This window comes from Danaus plexippus, chromosome 20 (genome assembly GCF_018135715.1).
Source record: "Danaus plexippus chromosome 20, MEX_DaPlex, whole genome shotgun sequence".
NCBI lineage: Eukaryota > Metazoa > Arthropoda > Insecta > Lepidoptera > Nymphalidae > Danaus > Danaus plexippus.
Genome location: NC_083550.1, coordinates 4,179,159 through 4,200,190, shown reverse-complemented (window position 1 = coordinate 4,200,190; position 21,032 = coordinate 4,179,159). Strand labels below are relative to the sequence as shown.

Sequence of the window (21,032 nt, the reverse complement as noted above, 5' to 3'; positions counted from 1 at the left end):
CAACGTCCAATAAGGTTGAAGAAAAAAAAAACGACCTATACTAAGGGTTATGTTTAATAATCACACATTTTGTATTGACAATATCCAATTATATTCTCTTTCTGCTAACTATTTGTCATATTTTTTTGTTTTTAGCACAGCCTCATACTTTGATTTATTTTTCTTCTATATCAATAAAGTTATCTGGTAAAGATGGTGAAGAAAAAAATCATTTGTGAACCATTCGTATGTGTTCAAACAAAATAATTAAATATTAGACATAAAAGCATACAAAATTATCAAATATGCTAACATTAAAAAATATTCCAAAGCAAGCCACTACATAACACAATAGTCCCAATGAAATTTCATATATAGTCACAGCACAACCGGGACATCGAATTGGGAACAATTGAGAGCCTTAACAGCTGAGGTACTGGCATTTATATGATAATAGGATTTTGTAAGGCTCAATGTAGATAGTACTGTCGGCAGTGAAAATATTTTTTTAACAACTCTTAGGTCTTAGTAATTTCAACATATCCTATAGTTTATAGACAGATTGTAATATTGTTATTAAAATGTGAAACAGTTAGGTATTTTTTTTTAATAAGTTCAAACAATAAGTCACAAAAAAGTAGATAAGCTTGTTAAAGTGATTTAAAAATTTTTAATTAAAAGAAAAAATGATACTGAATGTGAGTTCCAATCATGTTGGTTATGTGGTTGTCTCCTAAGTTTCGTCTATGAATAGACATCGGCATCGGTTTATAAATATTTTATAAACTACAGATGTTTTCTATGGACAAGTAGAAAAAAAAATACATTTCAAACTACTTTGTTACGAGGGATGAAACAAAATCTTGAGGATAAGACACAACTCAATATTATTCCAAATAAGACATAAGGGGCCAGTCATTTACATTGTTCTACCCAAATAATGAAATGCTATGTGAGATCAAAACCTAACTCAGCATTGGAGTGTAAGCTTTACCAAAGTTCAAGGCTTACATTGAGAACAGAGATGGGTTATATTTAATTTTATACCTAAATTCAAATGTCATAATCATCATCATCATCAGCGTATCTCTTCTCACATGGAGAAGGTTAGAGCATTAATCACCACGCTAGCTTAAGACGAGTTGCCGATTTCAATCTTATAATTCGTAATTATGAGACCAGGTTTCCTCACGATGTTTTCCTTCACCGTCTGTCAGTGGTGTCCAAAATACTCCTACAATTAGAAAGTACATATGACTCAGAAAAGATCACATTGGTACTTGCCAGGTTTCGAACCCGCGACCTCACCTATGAAAGGCGGGCCTTTAACCTCCACCACGACTTTTTTTTATAAATTAAAAATAGTAGTTTTATTTAAATGACTCGCGAAAGTCTTAGTTCTCATTATCTTATAGTCTTGTTGAAAATTACAATTAAATATCATAAACAGTTTCTAAGAAGTGTATTTGTCACTGAGAACAGTTTTGAAGATAGTTAATACTAACATTACACCTGTATACACTTGACATAATGTTACGTTCACAATTTCTTGAAACATTTATTATTAAGAACGTGTAAGTTTATTTTGAATACAAATACAATGTTATATATTGAAGGAACTTTTCCTATAATATTATATAATATTTTTAAAAATTTTGAACAAGAGAAAATGACTACAAAAAATAAAACTAAATTAAAACCTGTTTTATTTATTTTAAATCAATACTTTTTCAAAACATCGAGAATTTTTTTTTTTTACTGTGTTGTTATTTTTCTAAAGAAATCGAATAATAGCAAAGATCGCAAAACACAATGTTGAAGTCTATATAAATTTGTTTTAATTTATTTTCAATCAAATTACTATTAGCAATTATCTTCCATTAAATAATAAAGAATTTTTAATATTTCTTTGTATTAAGATAACCATCGCCCGGTTTCTAATAGTACATCTTGTCAGGAGCTCGGTATAGAACAATTTTTTTTTTACGCTATGAAGCCATAAGCTCATACTGGATTCGTGGAATATTTTTCCAATGTCAACGTTGTTATTTATAGAACGATTTATATTATAATTTTGAATACTGTGTAGAGAAAATATATCGGAGTGTGTTTGGTGGAATAATCATGTTTCTTTAAATATAGAACGCTTATGAGCTAAAGAAGGTTTGGGCGAATGTTTATTAATCATGTAACAGTGTGATCTTGTCATTATAAATGGAAAAAATAAAAAAAAATAGTGTTCTTAAAAGATATAGGTAACGTTTTTTATTATGATATATTCTGAAACTCGATTTTGTTTTAAATGCAATTTAAACAAGCGATCCCACTATTACTCACGCCAATTGATTAACCTCATTTCAAACGAATTTTCTTTTCCTGTTAATGGTCTAGTAAGTTCATTTCCTTAGTCTGATAAGTGATTTTGTGTATAAGTAAATAAAAAATCGTCATCAAATAGGTTTTCTTACGAGAATTCTAGTAAGGGATTTCGAACTTTATATACAGAAGAAAGTTACTAAGTGCCGCACTCGGTGGACATTAAATTTTAATCGTTCTGTTTATAACTCTGAATTTATAATTGGAACCGAAATTATAAAGAATAAATTTAACAAAAAAATTTTTATGACGTCAGAGGCTTTTTGGTCAAAAAAATATATTGATTCTTAAAAATTCACTGAGTACAGGAATATATTTTTATATACGAAATTCTAAAGTATATTGTCTCTTATAAACAATTACATTACATCACACATGTGATGTGATTTATATCCACATTTTTTTTCCGTTCGAAACTTATTATTAAATGTTTATAAGAAAAAATCACTGTCTGATTAGAATACGTGATAATTGAATAATCAATATCTTTTAACAGTCAAGCTTGCTAAATTCTTATGAAATTGAATCACCGAAGTGTGTTTGAGTTTTTTGTTTATTGTTTCATATACGTAAAAACAAACAAACTCAAATACATATATATATGTAGTCGTATTTGGATTATTTCGTTTAAGAATCGTTACAAATGAACCAAAGAAATTTTATACAGAGAGTTGTATGTGGAATTATTGACTTATATGCAACATCCTTTTGTTGTTTGACAACTGACTTTTGATAGATTGAATTCTCATAGTCTGACGAATTTTCAGTTTCTGGATTGGTTATTGGATGTCCCGTTTTGATGGTTGTAGACGTTTCAAAGTGAAACGGGTATAATCTCAATATTTATCCTAAAAACATGAAAGCTATAGTAATCGGTGAAATTTAATTACTTAATTTAATTGCAAATAGGTCTCTAATAATTTATAATTGTTCGATAGAAAAATAATAAAAAGAATAACTTCATGTAGCAATGAAAATATGTCCAGACTATAGTTTAAAATTAACGTATGAAGTTTTAAACGAGAGCCACTCTTCTTGTCCCTAAAAAAGTACCCAGACAATTATTTGTCATGTCGTTTCATGTAACCGAAACAAAGGCGGACATAATGAAAGCAAAATATACTTATAATTAAATAAAATTTAAAACATTCATTATAATTTGAAAATCCCTACTAAAAAGTTCCAGTTAAATACCTAAGCTGTAAAATCCATGCCGCTATTTTAATAGCTAGGGGCATGGAAGGGAGTAATGTCAATATTACCATAAATACCAGCACACTGGGTCCGTAAACGAACTAAAAAACATAAGTGGAAAAAGATGGTTTAATATTTTAACTACTTTTACGTCGAAATCCTAGCTAATTAAATTACTATATAGCAATTGTATTTTGGTAAACGATAAAATTCTAACCAATTAACATTCAGCTTAATCTTTTTACATTTTTACTTCATAAACTTTGACACAAATTTTCGTTAAAACTAGGAAAGTCGCTTTTGGATTTCGGAAAGGACTGGTTGCGTTTGAGTGACCCAATTTACACATTTCAGCTTCATTTGAAAACAAAACAATCTAATTTGTGAGACCTCATGAATGTATATTATTTTTCTTTAGCCACGTCACAAATGTTAGGAAGCGACTTTATAATTACAATATAAATGGAAAACTAAATGTTAAAAAGTATAGCTACAACTTTCCATAGCTAGCATTCGCTCCGATTTCAAATAGCAATTCATTTTGCAAACAAAACAATTAATTTAGATCACTTTATGTAAGATTTCAGTAAACTCTGAAGTATTACGTTTCAAAGGTAAATGGTAAAAATCTTATTTCTTTTTTTATAAATTTTGTATTATCACATTTAAAAATATTTTGTGAAACATATAACATTAAAGAGCAGAACATTCTGTCGATAAAACAAGCTGATTAAAACTCAACACACAGTAATAACTTAACCATGTTTTAGTTTTCAATATTCACAGTTAAACTATTTACCCTGAATGAAAATAATAATAGTATTAAAAGCCCCAACCGATGTTTAATCATCTTACCCAATCATCTCTAAATTGCTATTATAATTTCGTTAACGCCTCCATTTAACTGGTTTTGTTTTGTTTACTTAAATTTTAAACAATCTATCTCCGGTGAATTTTGCTTGGCTTGATTTATTATAGAGTTTATCTATTGTAGAGGTTATTGTGACAAGCTATAGAATCGATATCACACAATCATTGTAAGTCTCGACTTGAACGTCGTTTTTTGTTGAAATCATAATAAAGGGATAAGGTTTAAAATGACGCAGTAGAAGTATTATCATCACACAAAAAAAAAATGAAAGAAAAATCAAGTATTGTTTGGTAACACAAAAAAATGGGAGGTATATTTTACGGTGAATAGAAAAAAAATAATATTGTGGAGTCAATAAAATCGGCTATTTAAATGTAAAACGATCAAAAAATTATTTAGTGACAGTTTGTAAAATACATACCTATTTTGTTTATGTTTCATTTTAAACTTTCAAAGAACTTTGTATTGAAAATAATCTAAATTTGCATAAAGTTGTTAATATCGTTATTAAATAACTAGCAACTTGCAATCTATTAAAATTTTATTAAAATTGTGGTAATTATATCGAGTTATTGCTATTAATTGATCTTGGTTAGATAATGATGTGTAAAATTGGGTGACTTGAGCTCGAACGTAACTTAGTGGTTTGGCAAAGCGTCAAAAGTATAACATTGGGTACGTTTTTTGTTGTTTGTTAGATGCTAGTTTTAAAAGTGAAAAGTTATCAGGAAAGAACATGGCGGTTTAAAGCCCTGTTCTAGTAGAAAGCAAGAAAATAATCCGTTGTCGTTCAATAAAGTGACGTCTTTTATAAAACACAAGGGAGAAGCAAAACTCCTTGTTTGGATACGCTGGGATTTAAACCTAGAATTTCTCATGACGAGAATATTTATTTTTATCAAGCTCAAAAACATCTATACTTTTGAGTTTATATAAGTAATGAGACTTATTTTTTCTTTATATATGTACATATACAATTACACATTACAGTTACGGTTAATCTCAATTATTTAATATAATTTAAATTTTTACATAGACCTAATAATTACTTAATATGTCTGCAAGATAACGTTTCGTATCCGTGGCTTATCATATTTGACGAATAATCCTGTTAGCATGTTATTTGCTACTCAATCTTGTCTTCATTGATGTAACACAAACGTGCCTAATGCACCAAAAAGTTCTTTACCCTAGATACGTGATAATAGCATTAACCCAAAAGCATTTTAAAGCAATAATTTTGTTCAAACTATCAATTGAAAAGTAAGGGAAGTAATTTAGTAATCGTTAAACAAAGTTGTTTAAATATTATGAATTAGGGAATTAATTCTTCACTCAAAAACTCAACGTGATACCTCTTGTCATAATATTATCCAAAAATCGATTATTATTCATAATAGCTAATAAAAGGTTTGATTAAGGAAACACGGATCTTATTAGGAACGAGAATATTTTAAGAATTCGTTCAATCGACAAAATCAAATAAATTATTTAAGTAATAAATCTGATTTAGTTCTACGCTAGTGAGAAATCAGTTTAATTTAAGAAAGCATTAACAGTTGATTGACTTTTAATTGGCGCCATTATTGCAAGGCAATATTGCTTTTATAGTGTTTGGCTCCAATTCGAAGAACGATCACATCTAATTTTTCTACTAATGGCTGCTTTATTTCTTGAAAATCTCTGTAGAAACGATAGATTCTTCAAATATGTAAACACTAAAAGGTTTTTTATAAAAAAAAGGATACAGGCCCAATATTAAAGCTTCAATTTTTCAAGATAAAGTAGCGTACGTCTTGCAATTAAATTTTAATACTTTTTAAAGTATTATTTTTAATCAATTATTGTTCGGAATACTTCAAATGTAATAGATATGTGTAATCATTACTCACCGTGGCATTGTGAAATTACTTTCCGATAATTCAAATAGTCTTTAAGAATTAGGTCCTAGCACTCAAATATTTTAAAAGGACGTAAAAACAACATTTCTTAACAATTTTATTCAATAAAAGACAAAATGATATTTACAAACGTGGAGGTGGTTTTTAACCTAGGATTTTGAGCAAGAAGATGTCTTCTTTGAGATACAGCTGTAGTAAGTTTTAGGTTCAAAAATATATACTTACATTTGCCTCTCCATAAGACTGTATTTGAATTTAAGATAACTATAGATTGAAAATAATTTCCTTTAAAATTTTTATCAAAGACATTTATATTCAACATTTATTTTATTAAATGCAAACTATTTCTGCTGTTCACGCAACTATAAAATAAAAACTATTAATTAACATCGCTACAATTCAACATACGTGTATCTGACAATTATATTAGTAACTTTATATTTTAATAATAAGTTATCATTTCGTTTTATATTGAATTCAGTATACCGTGGTATGTCATTGTTCCCGAGGATATGTTACTCTATAGTGACAGATATTTGTTTTGTTGGATTGTATTTTCTGAACAGAGACTTTTGTTTTTTTTTTATTTTATTTTTTTTGCATAAAAATTCTCACAATTCGTTATTTGACCAACAAAAATTACAGATTTTGAGAACCAAAAGAGCTTGATGTTATATCTTTGTTGCTGACTTCACGCTCAAATGGATGTCCATCCTCAGCAGACGCTTCGCTAGAAAGATTCGACATTTGTATCCAATACGTAAGCAGACTGGCTCACATAGCGTGGTGTTATATAACATAGCAGATTAGCAAGGATTGATTGAGTTTTAAAGATCGTACATGATGGAGGCTTTTGCAGGACTTATGAAATGACGATGGTACTACACCGTTAACTATCATACGGTGTGGATACTAAATATCTGAGATTAGCATTTCGTAAAATGATTGTTTGCAAAATCAGTTTTCTATAAATCTTCTTAATTCGAGTGGTCCTAACAATTTGCCGTTTGCTCATAACCATTTGCTCTGGAATTATGCCCTATCTTAATGCATCTCTTCACACTTCCGTACAATATAAAGCAAGTTCCGTCTTTGTGGAAGATTTCTTATGAGCAACCCCTTTTTATAAAGGGGGATAGATCAGTTGCCTTGATGTGTTTACCGATCAATATAGTTACCGCCACGGTTGACCACCATCATTGACTAGGGCTACCACCGTTGAGACTCAAAGACTCTATCCAGGGTCTCCAAAAGTGTTTGGACTTGGGAGGATTTAATAACATCCAGGCACAAGTAATTCCCTCACCTCTACGAAAACCCAAATCACTGTGGTCACACTGTTCCGAGACATTCCTTTAACTATCCCTGAGAGCAATGGGATTCTTGATATCGAAATCTTCATTGATGTCAAAAATCGGAATTTAATTTTCTAACAAGCCCAGGTTGAAAACACTTTAAAGAAAGTTTGAGACATTTATTGTTTAAGTTTTAATAATTGTATAATGACATGAATGATAAATTTGTCAGTTCCTTGATACATCAAAATTGTGTCATAATAAAGTAAAACAATCACAATCTGTAATACTTTCATTCGACATCATCAATTAATAAATTGTAGCAAACGGATTTCTTTGATTGCTTTAAGTGAGAATGAAAATAGAAAATTTCACATAATTTCTTAGTCTGGGTAAGCTATCAGATGTTTTAATTTTTTTGCATATACGATCTTCTTAATGAACTTTATATTCTCTGCTTAGTAAGAAGTATAGTATTTGTATTGATTGAAAAATATTCAAGGACCTGCAATTATATTCTTTACCAGTTGTGTTGATGGTTTTTTTTTTTTATATTTTTAATAATGAAGTGTTCAATTCTCTAAAATATATTAAGACTTTATTATGTTTTAACCAATCCGAATATTCTATTTTGCGTTTTGGGCCTTTGTAGAATTGATTACATACATATTATCTCAGTTTTTAGTCTCGACTTGACTCTAGTTGTTAGCCCTATGGCTTTGACAGCGTCCCCGGGAGGTATTATCTCGGGTTCGTATGTAATAAAGAAGAAAGTCTCAACACCTTCTGAACGATGTTGTGCTATGCACAGTTTCGTGAGATTAATTTAAATTCTTAGCCGTCATCGAGGAATGCTGCCAACCAAAAACGTAACTCGAAAATTAATTTGTAACGTTGAATCACATAACAATCTAATAATTTTCCCTAAGTTAATGTCTTACATTTAGTCAATGATGTGAGAAAGCTTTCGAAATCCGAGTTTCAGTAGTTTGGCAATACTCCAAAAGGAATTAGTATGTGGGATGAACGTAAATAGTTCCACTGAGATGCATTTTTATATTTCGCAGTGTAAGGTGAAACGTTAATTTTCTATTTATTCTTAGGTTCTTTAACAACTTAATATAATTATACATTTATTCTCATGTACAAAATTATATTGAATAATAGCTTGGTCACAAATGGTTGTACTTAAAAGAAATGTTTGCTGTAAAACTATATAGGTAAATGAAACTAGTATTATTCGGATATACTACGCGGATTTTATTATTTAAAAACTACATAAACGAGGCACCTCGTCTGCCCGTGATCACGGTTGCTGCAAAGTAACCGAAACGTCGGGATTATGTAGTTTTTAAATAATAAAATCCGCGTAGTAAATCCGAATAATACTAGTTTCATTTAAATGAATACTCGCGAAAATCTTAGATCTAACTTTATAGGTAGTTTTTGTACTAGTTAAGTTTGTGATAAGTCCCATAAATTAAACCCATTTTAATCGAGATTTTAATTAATGAATTCTTAAACAAATATAACATTAACTTTATTTAATTCTCTCTGAAAATTATAAAAGCTTTCCATAGTTAAAGTTTATGATTCGAATGTTCTAGTTTAAAAATATACGCATGTTAAAATCAAAATTTACTTACACAATGTTATTTGAAATAATGTAATTTTTTTATACTATAAATAATTGTTTTATATTCGATCATTAGCTGTGAAAAACATGGGTTCTTAATAGTCTGTATTAAATCAATACGGTAAAGTTATCAAAGATATTTGAAGTGGGTGGGGTATAGAAAAATCCACCAAGTTTTGTTGAAATCCCGTAAATGAATGAATTTTCTGAGAGTAAGATTGTAACTATACCAATACACATGTTCATAGTTCAATTGTAAAAGAAATAGTCTATGAAATTATATTACCACTTACTCTTTAAAATTTTTATAATTTATGATAGGTATAAATTCCAAATTATTATATCGCAAGTAACATGACGTCGTATGATAATGCATTTGTCGCTTCAATATAACTGGAACAGAAAAATTTATTTCATATCCCCAACATTCACGCGAGAGACATTCTGTCAATTTTATGAATTATTTTTAACGTCTGAACGGATAGACATTACACTCTTCTTCTGTATACCATAGTTATCATAAACTGTTTGATATTTTATCTTGAAGATCCTCTCGAAGTTAAAATAATAAAAAAACGGACTATATCAGCGGTAAAACACAATATACTTACGTAATATGCATTTAGTAACAACCATCGAGGTCGTGTGTCCATCACGCGTCATTCGCTGCCCGTGTTCGACAGTTCTTTGCAAAATTAATGTAGTCTAAAAATAACTGCTTATACAAGTTACATCAATTACGTATCAATAACTATGTTAAAACCCTCCCTTTAGTGAAGTAACAATTTTATTTTCCGTTTTATAATTCAAGATCATAATATTTTGGAACAGTTTTGATGTTAGGTTCAATACTTTCTTTCTTCATTTTGTAGAAAACAAATTACTAAATTTTAAAAGTTAATATCTAGAAGATTTATTTGGGATGCCCTCGTAAGTATGACAATAATAAATAAAGAGTCGCGTACTACCAAACATACGAAACAAAACATAGTTCAGTTGAGTAGTAGTTTTTCGAAGCCGGTAAAATTCTTCAAACCCAAATGAATGTTACTGAAAAATATAATTCATTTAGATTGACAAAATAGAAATATGTTCAGATTTTTATCTAAAACCTCAATTTTAATTTATTTTCAAAGTTCTAAAAATAATCCTATATTTTGATCAGCCTAAAGTTACGTCGAATCCTCTGAAGTCATCAAACGAGTGTTTTGGTTCATGAGGACACGTAGTTAGTCCCATTCACAATTGTTTGCTCGTTAAAATTTCTTGCTCGACCTCTCGCAGAGTGCCTCAAACTCTGGGTCTCAAATAAGGGAGGTTATACACTTTGTTTCTAGGATATTGTTTTAGACTTGAAAAGGGTAACGTAAAACTAAATAAAAGAAAAATATGTATAAAAAAAAAGATGTCAGCTAATGTTAGGAAAGGACCAAAGGAATGCATATAAGATAGAATAATACGATCAGTGTATCTCAGAATTCCAACTTGTAACTGTACTGAAATGATTTTGATTTTAAAATATCACTTGGTACATGATATATGAAAACTGCCTTATTGAGTAAGAATATAAAAATTCTTTAATATTTTTCCCCGTCAACAAATGTAACGTATAAATTTTAAAATACTATGTACGTATTTATTCAAAACAATAAGAAAAACGACAAGTTCGTACACAAAAAGTATTCGGAATTAGAGAACTAAATATCACCGGAAGTAATTAACTTTTTATTCACGCCATTAACTGCAGACCAATATTGCCTTTATTGTGGTCGCCTTCGTTTCAGGAACAAATACGTCTAATTTTCTGGTAATACCAGTTTTATTTCTCAGAAGCTTGAACTAGAGGTGGCGAGGCATTAATCACAATTACGTCCTGTGACACGCAAACAGCGAAGTTTTTTGCAATTCAAGTGTTTAGCATAAATATATTTTCTTAATAACACAGAAGTATATTTTTGCATTTATGAGAGTTGAAATACTTCACGTTAAGCTAATTACAGTTTATACTCTAGAAAGGTGCTGAAAACGTTGCTCGTTGCGTGAACAAGACGGTCTGTTTGTGTAAATGATATATCGAGTTATTGTACTTACCGAGAGAGAAATTGTACAAACTTCAGCAATCTTCATAATGTTGCGGAAAACATTATTTTTTGTCGACAAAAAGTTAATTTAAATTGTTATTGTTTATAGGCGACTTCTTCATCTTTGAGGATCATTAAAATCTGGTTGGTCGTAGTCTTTTTAACAAATTTTTAAACATCGCTACAGAAAATGCAAAAGAATTTTTAGTAACTTTAGAGTTGTAATTTCGTATTTAAGATTCCTAACTAAGAATAGTAATATTAAAAGAAAAAAAAACACAACTATTCAAAAGAAACTACGTCAAATGATGCTTTGTGCTTTTTTTTAGCTGAACAAAGTTACAAAAAATGTTATTTCAATAAGGGATAAACGTTAGGCGTTTTTTCCCTAAACCCGTCGGGAACCAATATGAAGCTATTGTTGGCAATCTTAATCACTTATATATGAGATGTTTCGAGCGTAAATAATAAAAGATTAGAATGGAAAAAATATACCAGTTAAGAATGGACTGCTTAGTACAAAAAGGTAAATACTTCCCTTACTCCGGGTGAGTTTTTCAAATGAACTCTTTACGGGTAATATGATTATAATAAAAAAAATAAGGCAAAGGTTTTTGATAAGTTGGCGCATAAAGAAAACGAATTCAATTTCATCACTTTATTTCAATGAATTGAATATTTTATATCTATATAAACAATTTAAAAATGTACGGCACTTAATCTAATTATACAATTAATATGACAATCTTCAGTCGGACTCTTCCTCCGTCTACACTTAGACCACTTAAATACTTTCCGCTTTAAACCCATTTATTACAATTTAAACATTTCAATACACACTACGTTGTTACCTCCACTCACACATGTACGTATCTTGAATATACATGTGTGAGTAGGCGGCAACCTGTTATTATATTTACTAATACATTCATAGAGCAACACACGCGTTTATAAAATACTTACACACACATAGATAGGTCCTATCTGTAGTTATATTCTCAAACCGATAATGTTTTTGTTTAAAATCGATTTGAGACTACAAATAGATTAACTCTGAAGAATTCAATGGCAGTGTCCGCGTCTGATAGTGTTTGTACCATCCGTTTATTATAGTGGTACTAGTAATTATCGAGCTAAGTACGAATAATTGTTCCAATAACTCTATTAAATCACACACCATAAGTAACTTCAATGGAATGTAGGAGTGTATCTTATAGACATTTCTTCTTATTCGAACCGTCCTTATAATACCTTAAGCTATTTGTACGCAAAATATAGGGCTGAGATATTCTACTGTATGCGTAAAGAAAACGTAAATTGAATGTTTGGTTAATACGCTGATTATCGACGTTGGACAAATGTTTGGACAAGTGTTTGCACGAATGTTTGCGCAAGGGCGAGTTTACCACGTGTGCTGGTATGTGATCAAGATTAATTTGGATAACATTGGATGTTGTATTGAACAAGTTTCATATTGTCCGAAAAGTTTCCAATTATCATATTCTGGAAATCACTCGTTGGAAACAATTAGTGAAATTAATCCAAATTAATTACATATAAAGTAATCACTGCTTTGTACGGAATAATACATTATTTTTTTTAAATAAATTGCAATAAAAAATGTGTTTTCGAATCACCGATATATATTTTCGTAATATTTTTTTATAAGAACAAAATCATTTGTATTAATTCGCGTAAAAACTTTATAAGCTCATGGATCCTAAGTTACAAGCCTAAAATTAAACTATGCCTATACTCTCAAGGTTTAACGGACTGTAATAAATCAGAAAGATTGATTGTTCGTTCATCCCCGTGCTACATCTCGCGGGATATCACGATGTAAACTAGAGGCGGGCTTCATAACACTAACAGTGTACACCTACCCTTATCTTCGAATCCATTAAAACATATTTTTAATCTGTGATGAATATCATACTTTCATGAATAAAAAATGTCATTTTATTCAATATATTTATACCATTTAACAGATGAAGTAATGAACTGTTCATTAGAATTCGTTGATATGCATAATAATAAGACACCTTGTATTATAATTACGATACAAAAAGTTTAAATTTACGTTAAACAACGCTATGTACTAGTTTACATATTTACATTTAGTTCTAAACATCGACGAAATTTGAAATATTCATGATATAGATAAATAGCTTTGTATGTTATATATACTAAATAGGCTATTAAAAAACTACAGACATTAAAATAATCAAAACATTTATTTATTTGTATGTATAACAAAATATTAAACGAACGGACTCGTCGTACATGGGAATTGTAAAAAAGGCTTAACACTAACTATAAAGCGCGGTTCACATATAGCTTACAATGGGCGGGATCTATTAATTTGACTGAACGCGAGTGGTTTACGAGCAAAGAAAAAATTTATTCTTCGGATAATCACACATAAACCAAAGTAATGGCACTAATACACTAACCGTCCCTCGCTGTCATAAATGCTGCCAATCATAATACTAGATTCGCTAATAATTTACAATCATACATAAAAAAAAAAAAAAATCTTAATATAAAAAATATAATAGGTACATATGTCCTAGACTTAGGTTTATCCAAGTTGCTTAATATAAAAATTACATACAAGTAATTCAGGCGTATCTACAACGATGCCTAGAGTGATACGAATCAGTCATTTCTTAAAACATTAAACGTCCCATACGAGATAAAACATTACACATTACCGTACTATGTAAGCCGTGTTACTATTACAATGGAAACGTTGGAACGGACGTTAAAAACAACTGGTATGCGATATCAAATACAGAGGATGAGTTAAAACCGTTCAACGAAAGCTAAACCAAACGATTATCACAGGCGACCGACCGGTGGGTTTCAAATTAAGGCATCAAAGCTTGGTCTCACATGTCCAATGTAAACTCCACCTTAATTGGTGCACATTAGGTTGTTTTTTGGCTACACGAGCCAGGCGTGGCGCTAGCACCAGGACTCCTCGTGCTGGCGGTCTTCACCATCGTCTCCATACATGTCCGCCAACTTACGGAAACGAGGCCCGAATGTAGATAGGTAGTTGAATTTGAGATCTTCGTCGTCGGTACCTGAGAAATACATGGGTCAATAACGAGATTCATATCATATCATATCATATCATAACATAACATATCATAACATACACTAAAATACAGGGTACATCGCACCCTACACTAAAACACAACGGACAAGAATTGTCGTAAAATATATTACTAGTTAGAATGAAACTATACTAATTGTAATCTTTACATTATTCACAAAGTATCTAATGTAAGATTTTCTCATACATTCTATGCTATAGGCAGAGTGTTATTCTAAGTATTCAATTCTTATCTCCGTGTTATCATAATTATCTACATATTTCGTTGATGCCATTTCCGTAGATAAACAGATTAAATCTATTGAAAATCTAATTATACGGCCTTTACAATATCAGTCTTGGCAATAAGTTTACACAAAGAGCTTTTAAAATAGTACGATAAATGAAATAGATAGCGTAATTTATATGTGCCACCATTTAGCACTGTAATCAGGGTAAAGAATTGGTTAGACAGAAGAAAGTACAGAACGACACTTTTTCAGATACACTTAGCCCCGTTCGGGAACAGATAAGTAAAATACAATTTATATATATATCTAGTTTAAAATGGTTCAGTGTGACCATTAATTAAAATAATAGCGTTTTAAGTTTCAAAGATAAAATTTGTGGTGGAAATTCGTTTGCGAAATTCCTGTTGACTTTTTTACAGATCTGGCATATTTTTTTTTTTTGTATTTTATGCTCGGCGCTACGAGTTCGTCATCGTTTTAACGGAAGGAGGAACGTAGTTTCTGTCAATTAGCCATGTTAATTTGGCGTCCGTCGATACAATCCGATTTGTCTGTGAGGCTTTAAAATGTATGTTTATCGACATCTGTTTAAATTGATTGTCCTCGTTATTTTGTCTCTATAAAGAAATGTGAGCCCGTATGTTTTGTAGCCACGCTATACTCGAGACGTTTTTTTTATCTATTTCAAACATTTTAAACCCTCGTTAAATCTCAATTACAGTTAACTAAAATCTTACACGAAATAGAATTGGTGTAAACTGAAAATTTTAGAAAATTTAACGATTTTACTATGAATAACTTTGGTGTGCTGTTTGTTTAGCGCGTTTAATATAGCTGTCGGTTTTTTTGACAGTTGTCTGAGCAGAGATTAAGACAGATCGAACAATTCTCGTATCCCTTATCGCGTAATCTAAAATTAACGCCACATTATGTTTTCGTTAATTAGTTGAAGGAATCAAGGACTTTGTCATAGAAATTAAGGTATTGGAAACGACTCACGAACGAAAATTACGTCCCACGTCCCTGGTTATAATATAAGCCATAACAAAGTACACAAAATCCTATGATCAAAATAGAAAATTATACACCGCAGTATATTTTATATTGAATCTGGGTATTGATAGTTTAAATTAAGTTATAATATAATGGAATAATTCAAATTGAATACCAAAAAAGTGTGCCCTAAAATGTAATTTATAAATAGGTTACGAGAAGCCATTATGATCGGGGACGGCGGACCCAATGAAGACTGTGATGATATAATTTTTATAGCGTAAGAAAATGCTCCTTAAAAACTATTTTTCATCAAGTTAGTCAGTTGACTGTCTTATTTATGACAACTTATATCATGTTTAATTCTTGATAAAACACGGGACTCTATATGATTTAAAAAGAAAGAATATAATAATGAATAAGTTATTACAATTAAATCTATTTAAGAATTTTAAGACGGTCGTGTCAATAGTATCCACTCTAGAAAACTCTGTTTTTACTCGAGGTCTTGGATTGAGTATCAGTATACCGGAACTGAATCTCAGACTTTGCTATCTTAAAATATCTGAAACGCGGAATTAGTTGTTGTTTTCCTATCGGTTATTGTTTCGTATATTCTTATAATATAACACTTACAGCTTGCCAACGAGGATAGCGATCCACTAGTGTTCCCGTCGCCTTCATAAGCGTAGTGACGCACGTCGTCGTACGGATTGATATCTGGATCCCGATCCAGGACTGATTTTTTGTCGTCCAAGAATCCTGATATATCGGGAGCTGCGCCAACCACTGTGAGAGATTTAGTGTTGGTCAAAAAACTGTTTGTAATAGTTTTGTTTAAGCGTTGATTTAAACAGGTTTTTACGTTCCATCATTGGAATAATTATAATAAATCGATTATTTATAGTAATTTTGTCTAACAAACAATAAAGTAGTAATCACGAAATAATCTATTTAAAATTTCATCGTAAATTTTTATATGAGACAAACAAAGTGCGGGATATCCATTCTAAAGGTCAATTTTGGTCCAAAATTCATTTCGCTGTTGCAAAAAACAGTCCTAAGTTATAATGAAACACCAAAACTACTCAAGATTTATCTGAATGATACAAGACTGTCTGATGTCTCCTGCAAAAAAAATTCCTATGAATTACCTGGTACATGCATGAACGCTGGTTCATTATCTGGTGGAGGGCCATCGTACATCTGCCTTAGAACGTGTAAGTCGTAGCCAGCGTCTCCTTCACCACCACCTTCATCTTCATAAGCGATGATGTTCTCTCTTATATCATCTAACTCTTTCTCCGCCCATGCATCAGCTCGCTTCCGATGAACGACCACAGCCAAGAGGAGAACTGAGAAAGAAGTTTAGGTATAGCCTTTTTTGTATATGAACAAAACTAATGTTTTTGGACACTACGCGTTTTTAACTATTTTAACTAAATACTCCCGACGTTAAGGTAACTTTGCAGCAGCCGTGATCACGGACAGACGAGATGTGAATTTCGGTCAGTTGGTCTTATCATTTATCATCTATCAGCACTGGACCGCGAATGTCTTAGATGTCATTGCTTTTTTTGTATTTATTTTCAATTATTCAGATGGGTGAAATGTTTACACATGATTAATCCCGAGATAGTTATAGCTCTAGAGATGTGGTGCTAGGAACTAATATGTATTGTTTGGTAAAGGAAGCCACTTAACTGAGAGCTCAACAGCAAATGTGTCAATAGAAACGCTGTGTCAATTGACAGATTTATATTTTGACTCTCAATCAGTAACTAATTATATATACTCGTATAAGACATTTTTAGTGGGAAGTATTAAAATATAAAATCACATATATACAATGAATAAGATATTTTCCTATCCAACCTTATAAACAGAGTATTTGAACAAACTTTAATGCATGTGATAAATTTTGCTAAAACATTTATTTATTTAAATGTTCCACTTACTTATTAATATCGCGATGCACACGAGTATAGCGACCAGGAAGTTGGTGTCGATGCCAAATGTAACGGCTGTGAACACACTCTTCTGACATCCGGGATCTGCGTTCCGTTCAACGGATGGCTTTCCCAAATTGTACATCTAGAACAAAAGTATATAACAAATAGTTACACTGCGACAATATTCTACTTGGCTTAATGGCATAAGCCACATATTTCAGTCTGATCGAATGCGACACAGTAATCGAGTTTGTACAGCAAAATAAAAAGTAATACTCACGTAGTCGTTGTACGTAAAATTGCTGATGCAGCCCATAAAGTGCTGATTTGTGGGCACGTAACGCCATCCGAACGATCTAGCTAGACTTTGTAAATCTACGCTCGCCCCACCCAACTGGAGGGGGCCGTTGACTGAAAATATTTATGTTATGAATTATGTTGTATATCTCTTATATACTAACACACATTGATGCAGAGATGTATTCTTTTTTTGTATTTAGATATAATATGTTATACCATATAATATGTTCAAAGAAGAAATCTATGAATTGAAAGTGAAGTCACAAATGAAAATTGTTATAAAATTGAAATGTCTTCCATATCTGCGAGTCGGGGATCCGAATAAGTTGATCGCAAAGACGCTTGTAACCAAATACTTTCTCATATTTTATGATTTATGCTCAGCTATTGAGTGTACCGATGAAAAACGAATTTAAAGGAATCCTGTTATACATTGGATTCATAAGGAAAGAAGTAAATTACTAACAGCAAAGGTTTCGTGATAAATATTTCTTTTAAATTTAAATATCCACCTCCATACAGACATATTCAAAAAAAGTTTTAAAGCATTCCAAATACTATATTAGGTTTCCACGGATGCGAGATACGGAAATAAACCTAGACATATTATTTCCACTTAAATATCAAGCAACGGAGACTTTTAATATGTGCTATAGAAAATTTTTCTTCGCACAGAATATGGCTCGAGTTAACGTGCATTTTCAAATTCTAATTTTATCATTCTATAATTACTATGTGACTATCTCGTTTATATTCAACGTATGGGCATGATGAAGTATATTTTAACCTACCATTCAGTATTTCTCTCGGTCCTGTAGGGGCTGCCAGGCTCATGCACGTAGATAGCTTACACCTATCCACAAACATTTCAATGGAACTCCTCATGAGTACTATCTCTATCAAATGTGGTTTGCCATCAGCTACATGTACAACACTGTTATTAAGACGTGTCGTACCAGAACCGTAGTTCACTAATAGTATCGGATAACCATCTACCAGTTCTAAGGACATGAAATCTGTAACAAGGATTATTGGATAAGAGATTACGTTGATTTAAATTTTCATAACATTATTTACAAAGACATCTATAGAGTTTAAAATATTCTTATTCTTACTTAACAAAAATTATGATTTTAACCCACGATTATATAAAAACGCTTGTATCAATTTAGGCCAACCCAGTGTATTTCTGTAACCCATTTCGCATTGTTGCCAAATAATACTTCTATTTAATTAGCACGATTATGCGTTTCTTAGAAGTTGTAACGCCATAATGGAGTGGCTATGTTAATGTGCAAATAACCTTAACATCAACAATCTTGGCCGAAGTTCAAGGATTATAAGGCTCTTACTGTTTGACTCAGAAATGGACTTAGTAGCTCATTACAAGACTACATTACAGATGTTGATAACTTATGATAGAAGTTATAAGATTTTCGTTACCAGCGAATGAGATATAGTTTTAAGTTCTGGTGATATTAGGAATTATATTATATGGTCTACCTTTATACATAAATTTCTTCATCATTGTTTATTTTCAAGCAAAAAAAACTTACTGTTTTACTGAACTTTTGATATAAATACAATAATGTAGAAATGTTTCTAGAGTCAGAGTTAATGGGATTATATTTGATATGTTTGTATTTATATGAACTTGAAAATATTAGAAGCGAATCTTTTATAACACAATAGCTTAATTGGTAAATATTCCATTACTGTAATATTTTAAGATATAACAGGACGGGACACGAAACGTCAATTTCAAGTGTTATCTTTCTGAAGTTATGATAATACCACAAAACCAGGGCATCGTAAACAACAAACGAGGCTAAAATAATTATGTTATCCACGAATTGAAACTAACTGTGGGGAAAAAAGGTACTCTATCACGCTAGCATCGCTTGTATATTTCATAGCGGCACAGCGCTGTCAGTTATTACATGATCGTTAAAAAATCATTACAGCAGCTAAGGTCGGCTTATGTAATATTAATATATAAGACTACATACAAGTGTTCCGCTACAACTAAATGGAAATAAATTCTAGAACAAAACCCTTATTACGTCATGAAATCGATAAAAATCAATTTTAGTTTTATATGTCTGACATTTAAGTGTGATCACGACACCGATCACGTTATCAGAATGCGCGCAATAAATCAAATCCCTCTTTGTGCCGTACTCAAGAAAGAACAATCGTGTTTTTGTAGGAAATCATTATTCAAGCTGTTACGCCAATCAAGCCAGACGTATTTATTGCTGAGCGACATTGTTGCTTCAAGTCGCTTTTTGTTGAAAACTCACTCGCAACTTGTGAATACTTTCATTGTAAACGTCAAAAAAAGACAATGGTTCGATTTTAGTCTAGATTGAAATGCTCTGCTTTTAGTTTTCTATTTTCATTATAAAACTAGGATTATTCTATGATTTAGATTTGAATTTTCTGTAAGAATTTTGTCATATATTACTTCAATGACGATAATTTAAAAACCTAAATCGATAAATAGCGTCTGATCATCAAATATCTCAATCTACACGTGCATTCGACACAAATTACCTTCATATCTGCGACAAGTGTGTGCAATCCACTTAACAGTATTGCCAATTTGGCAGCGCGAGAAGAAATATTTGCTCTGGCGGAAGCCGTGCCAAAGTGCAAGTATATTACTCTTAAGATATTTATCATGTTTATGGTTTCTTTACTTTTATTTGACGTTTTAAAAATATTTAAGAGCATTGTTTTTAAATAAGCACGAAAGTTCCTACAAACTTTTCAAAATCAGAATATTTTTGTACCAAAGACTTAACTATCTATTCATTATATACTATGGACTACGTATTATATATGTCTTTTGTAGTTAGCTCTCGCAAAATCCTGTTTAGTGACCTACATAGATTCATCCACACGATAGAATTACTGGATTACTTAAAACCATTAATCATAGGCATAAATTTGAACACGAAAGGCGCCGCCTTATACATAACAATCCAGTGACATAGCCTCTGTACGTTTTGATAGATCGACCCAATCAACACGAAGACTTCATTGAGCTATTCGTATATTTAAGAATTTCTTTTAATTGGTTTATGTGGGAACGGATTTA

The 21,032-nt window shown here is 31.1% G+C and overlaps 1 protein-coding gene across 3 annotated transcripts in view; it reads right to left on the bottom strand.

The window, feature by feature from the left end:
• Positions 1-11,976: 11,976 nt before the first annotated feature.
• The window catches only part of LOC116774053 (DE-cadherin), a 107,882-nt gene continuing 98,826 nt past the window's right edge, over positions 11,977-21,032 (bottom strand). For all 3 annotated transcript variants that reach the window (XM_061523966.1, XM_061523967.1, XM_032666678.2), the window contains 6 exons: positions 18,721-18,945; positions 17,910-18,040; positions 17,636-17,771; positions 16,832-17,032; positions 16,314-16,466; positions 11,977-14,422 (listed from right to left, as the gene is read on the bottom strand). In XM_061523966.1, the coding sequence (XP_061379950.1) occupies positions 14,301-14,422; positions 16,314-16,466; positions 16,832-17,032; positions 17,636-17,771; positions 17,910-18,040; positions 18,721-18,945 (968 nt within the window). In that variant the 3' untranslated portion in view covers positions 11,977-14,300. The remainder of the gene's footprint in view (positions 14,423-16,313; positions 16,467-16,831; positions 17,033-17,635; positions 17,772-17,909; positions 18,041-18,720; positions 18,946-21,032) is intronic.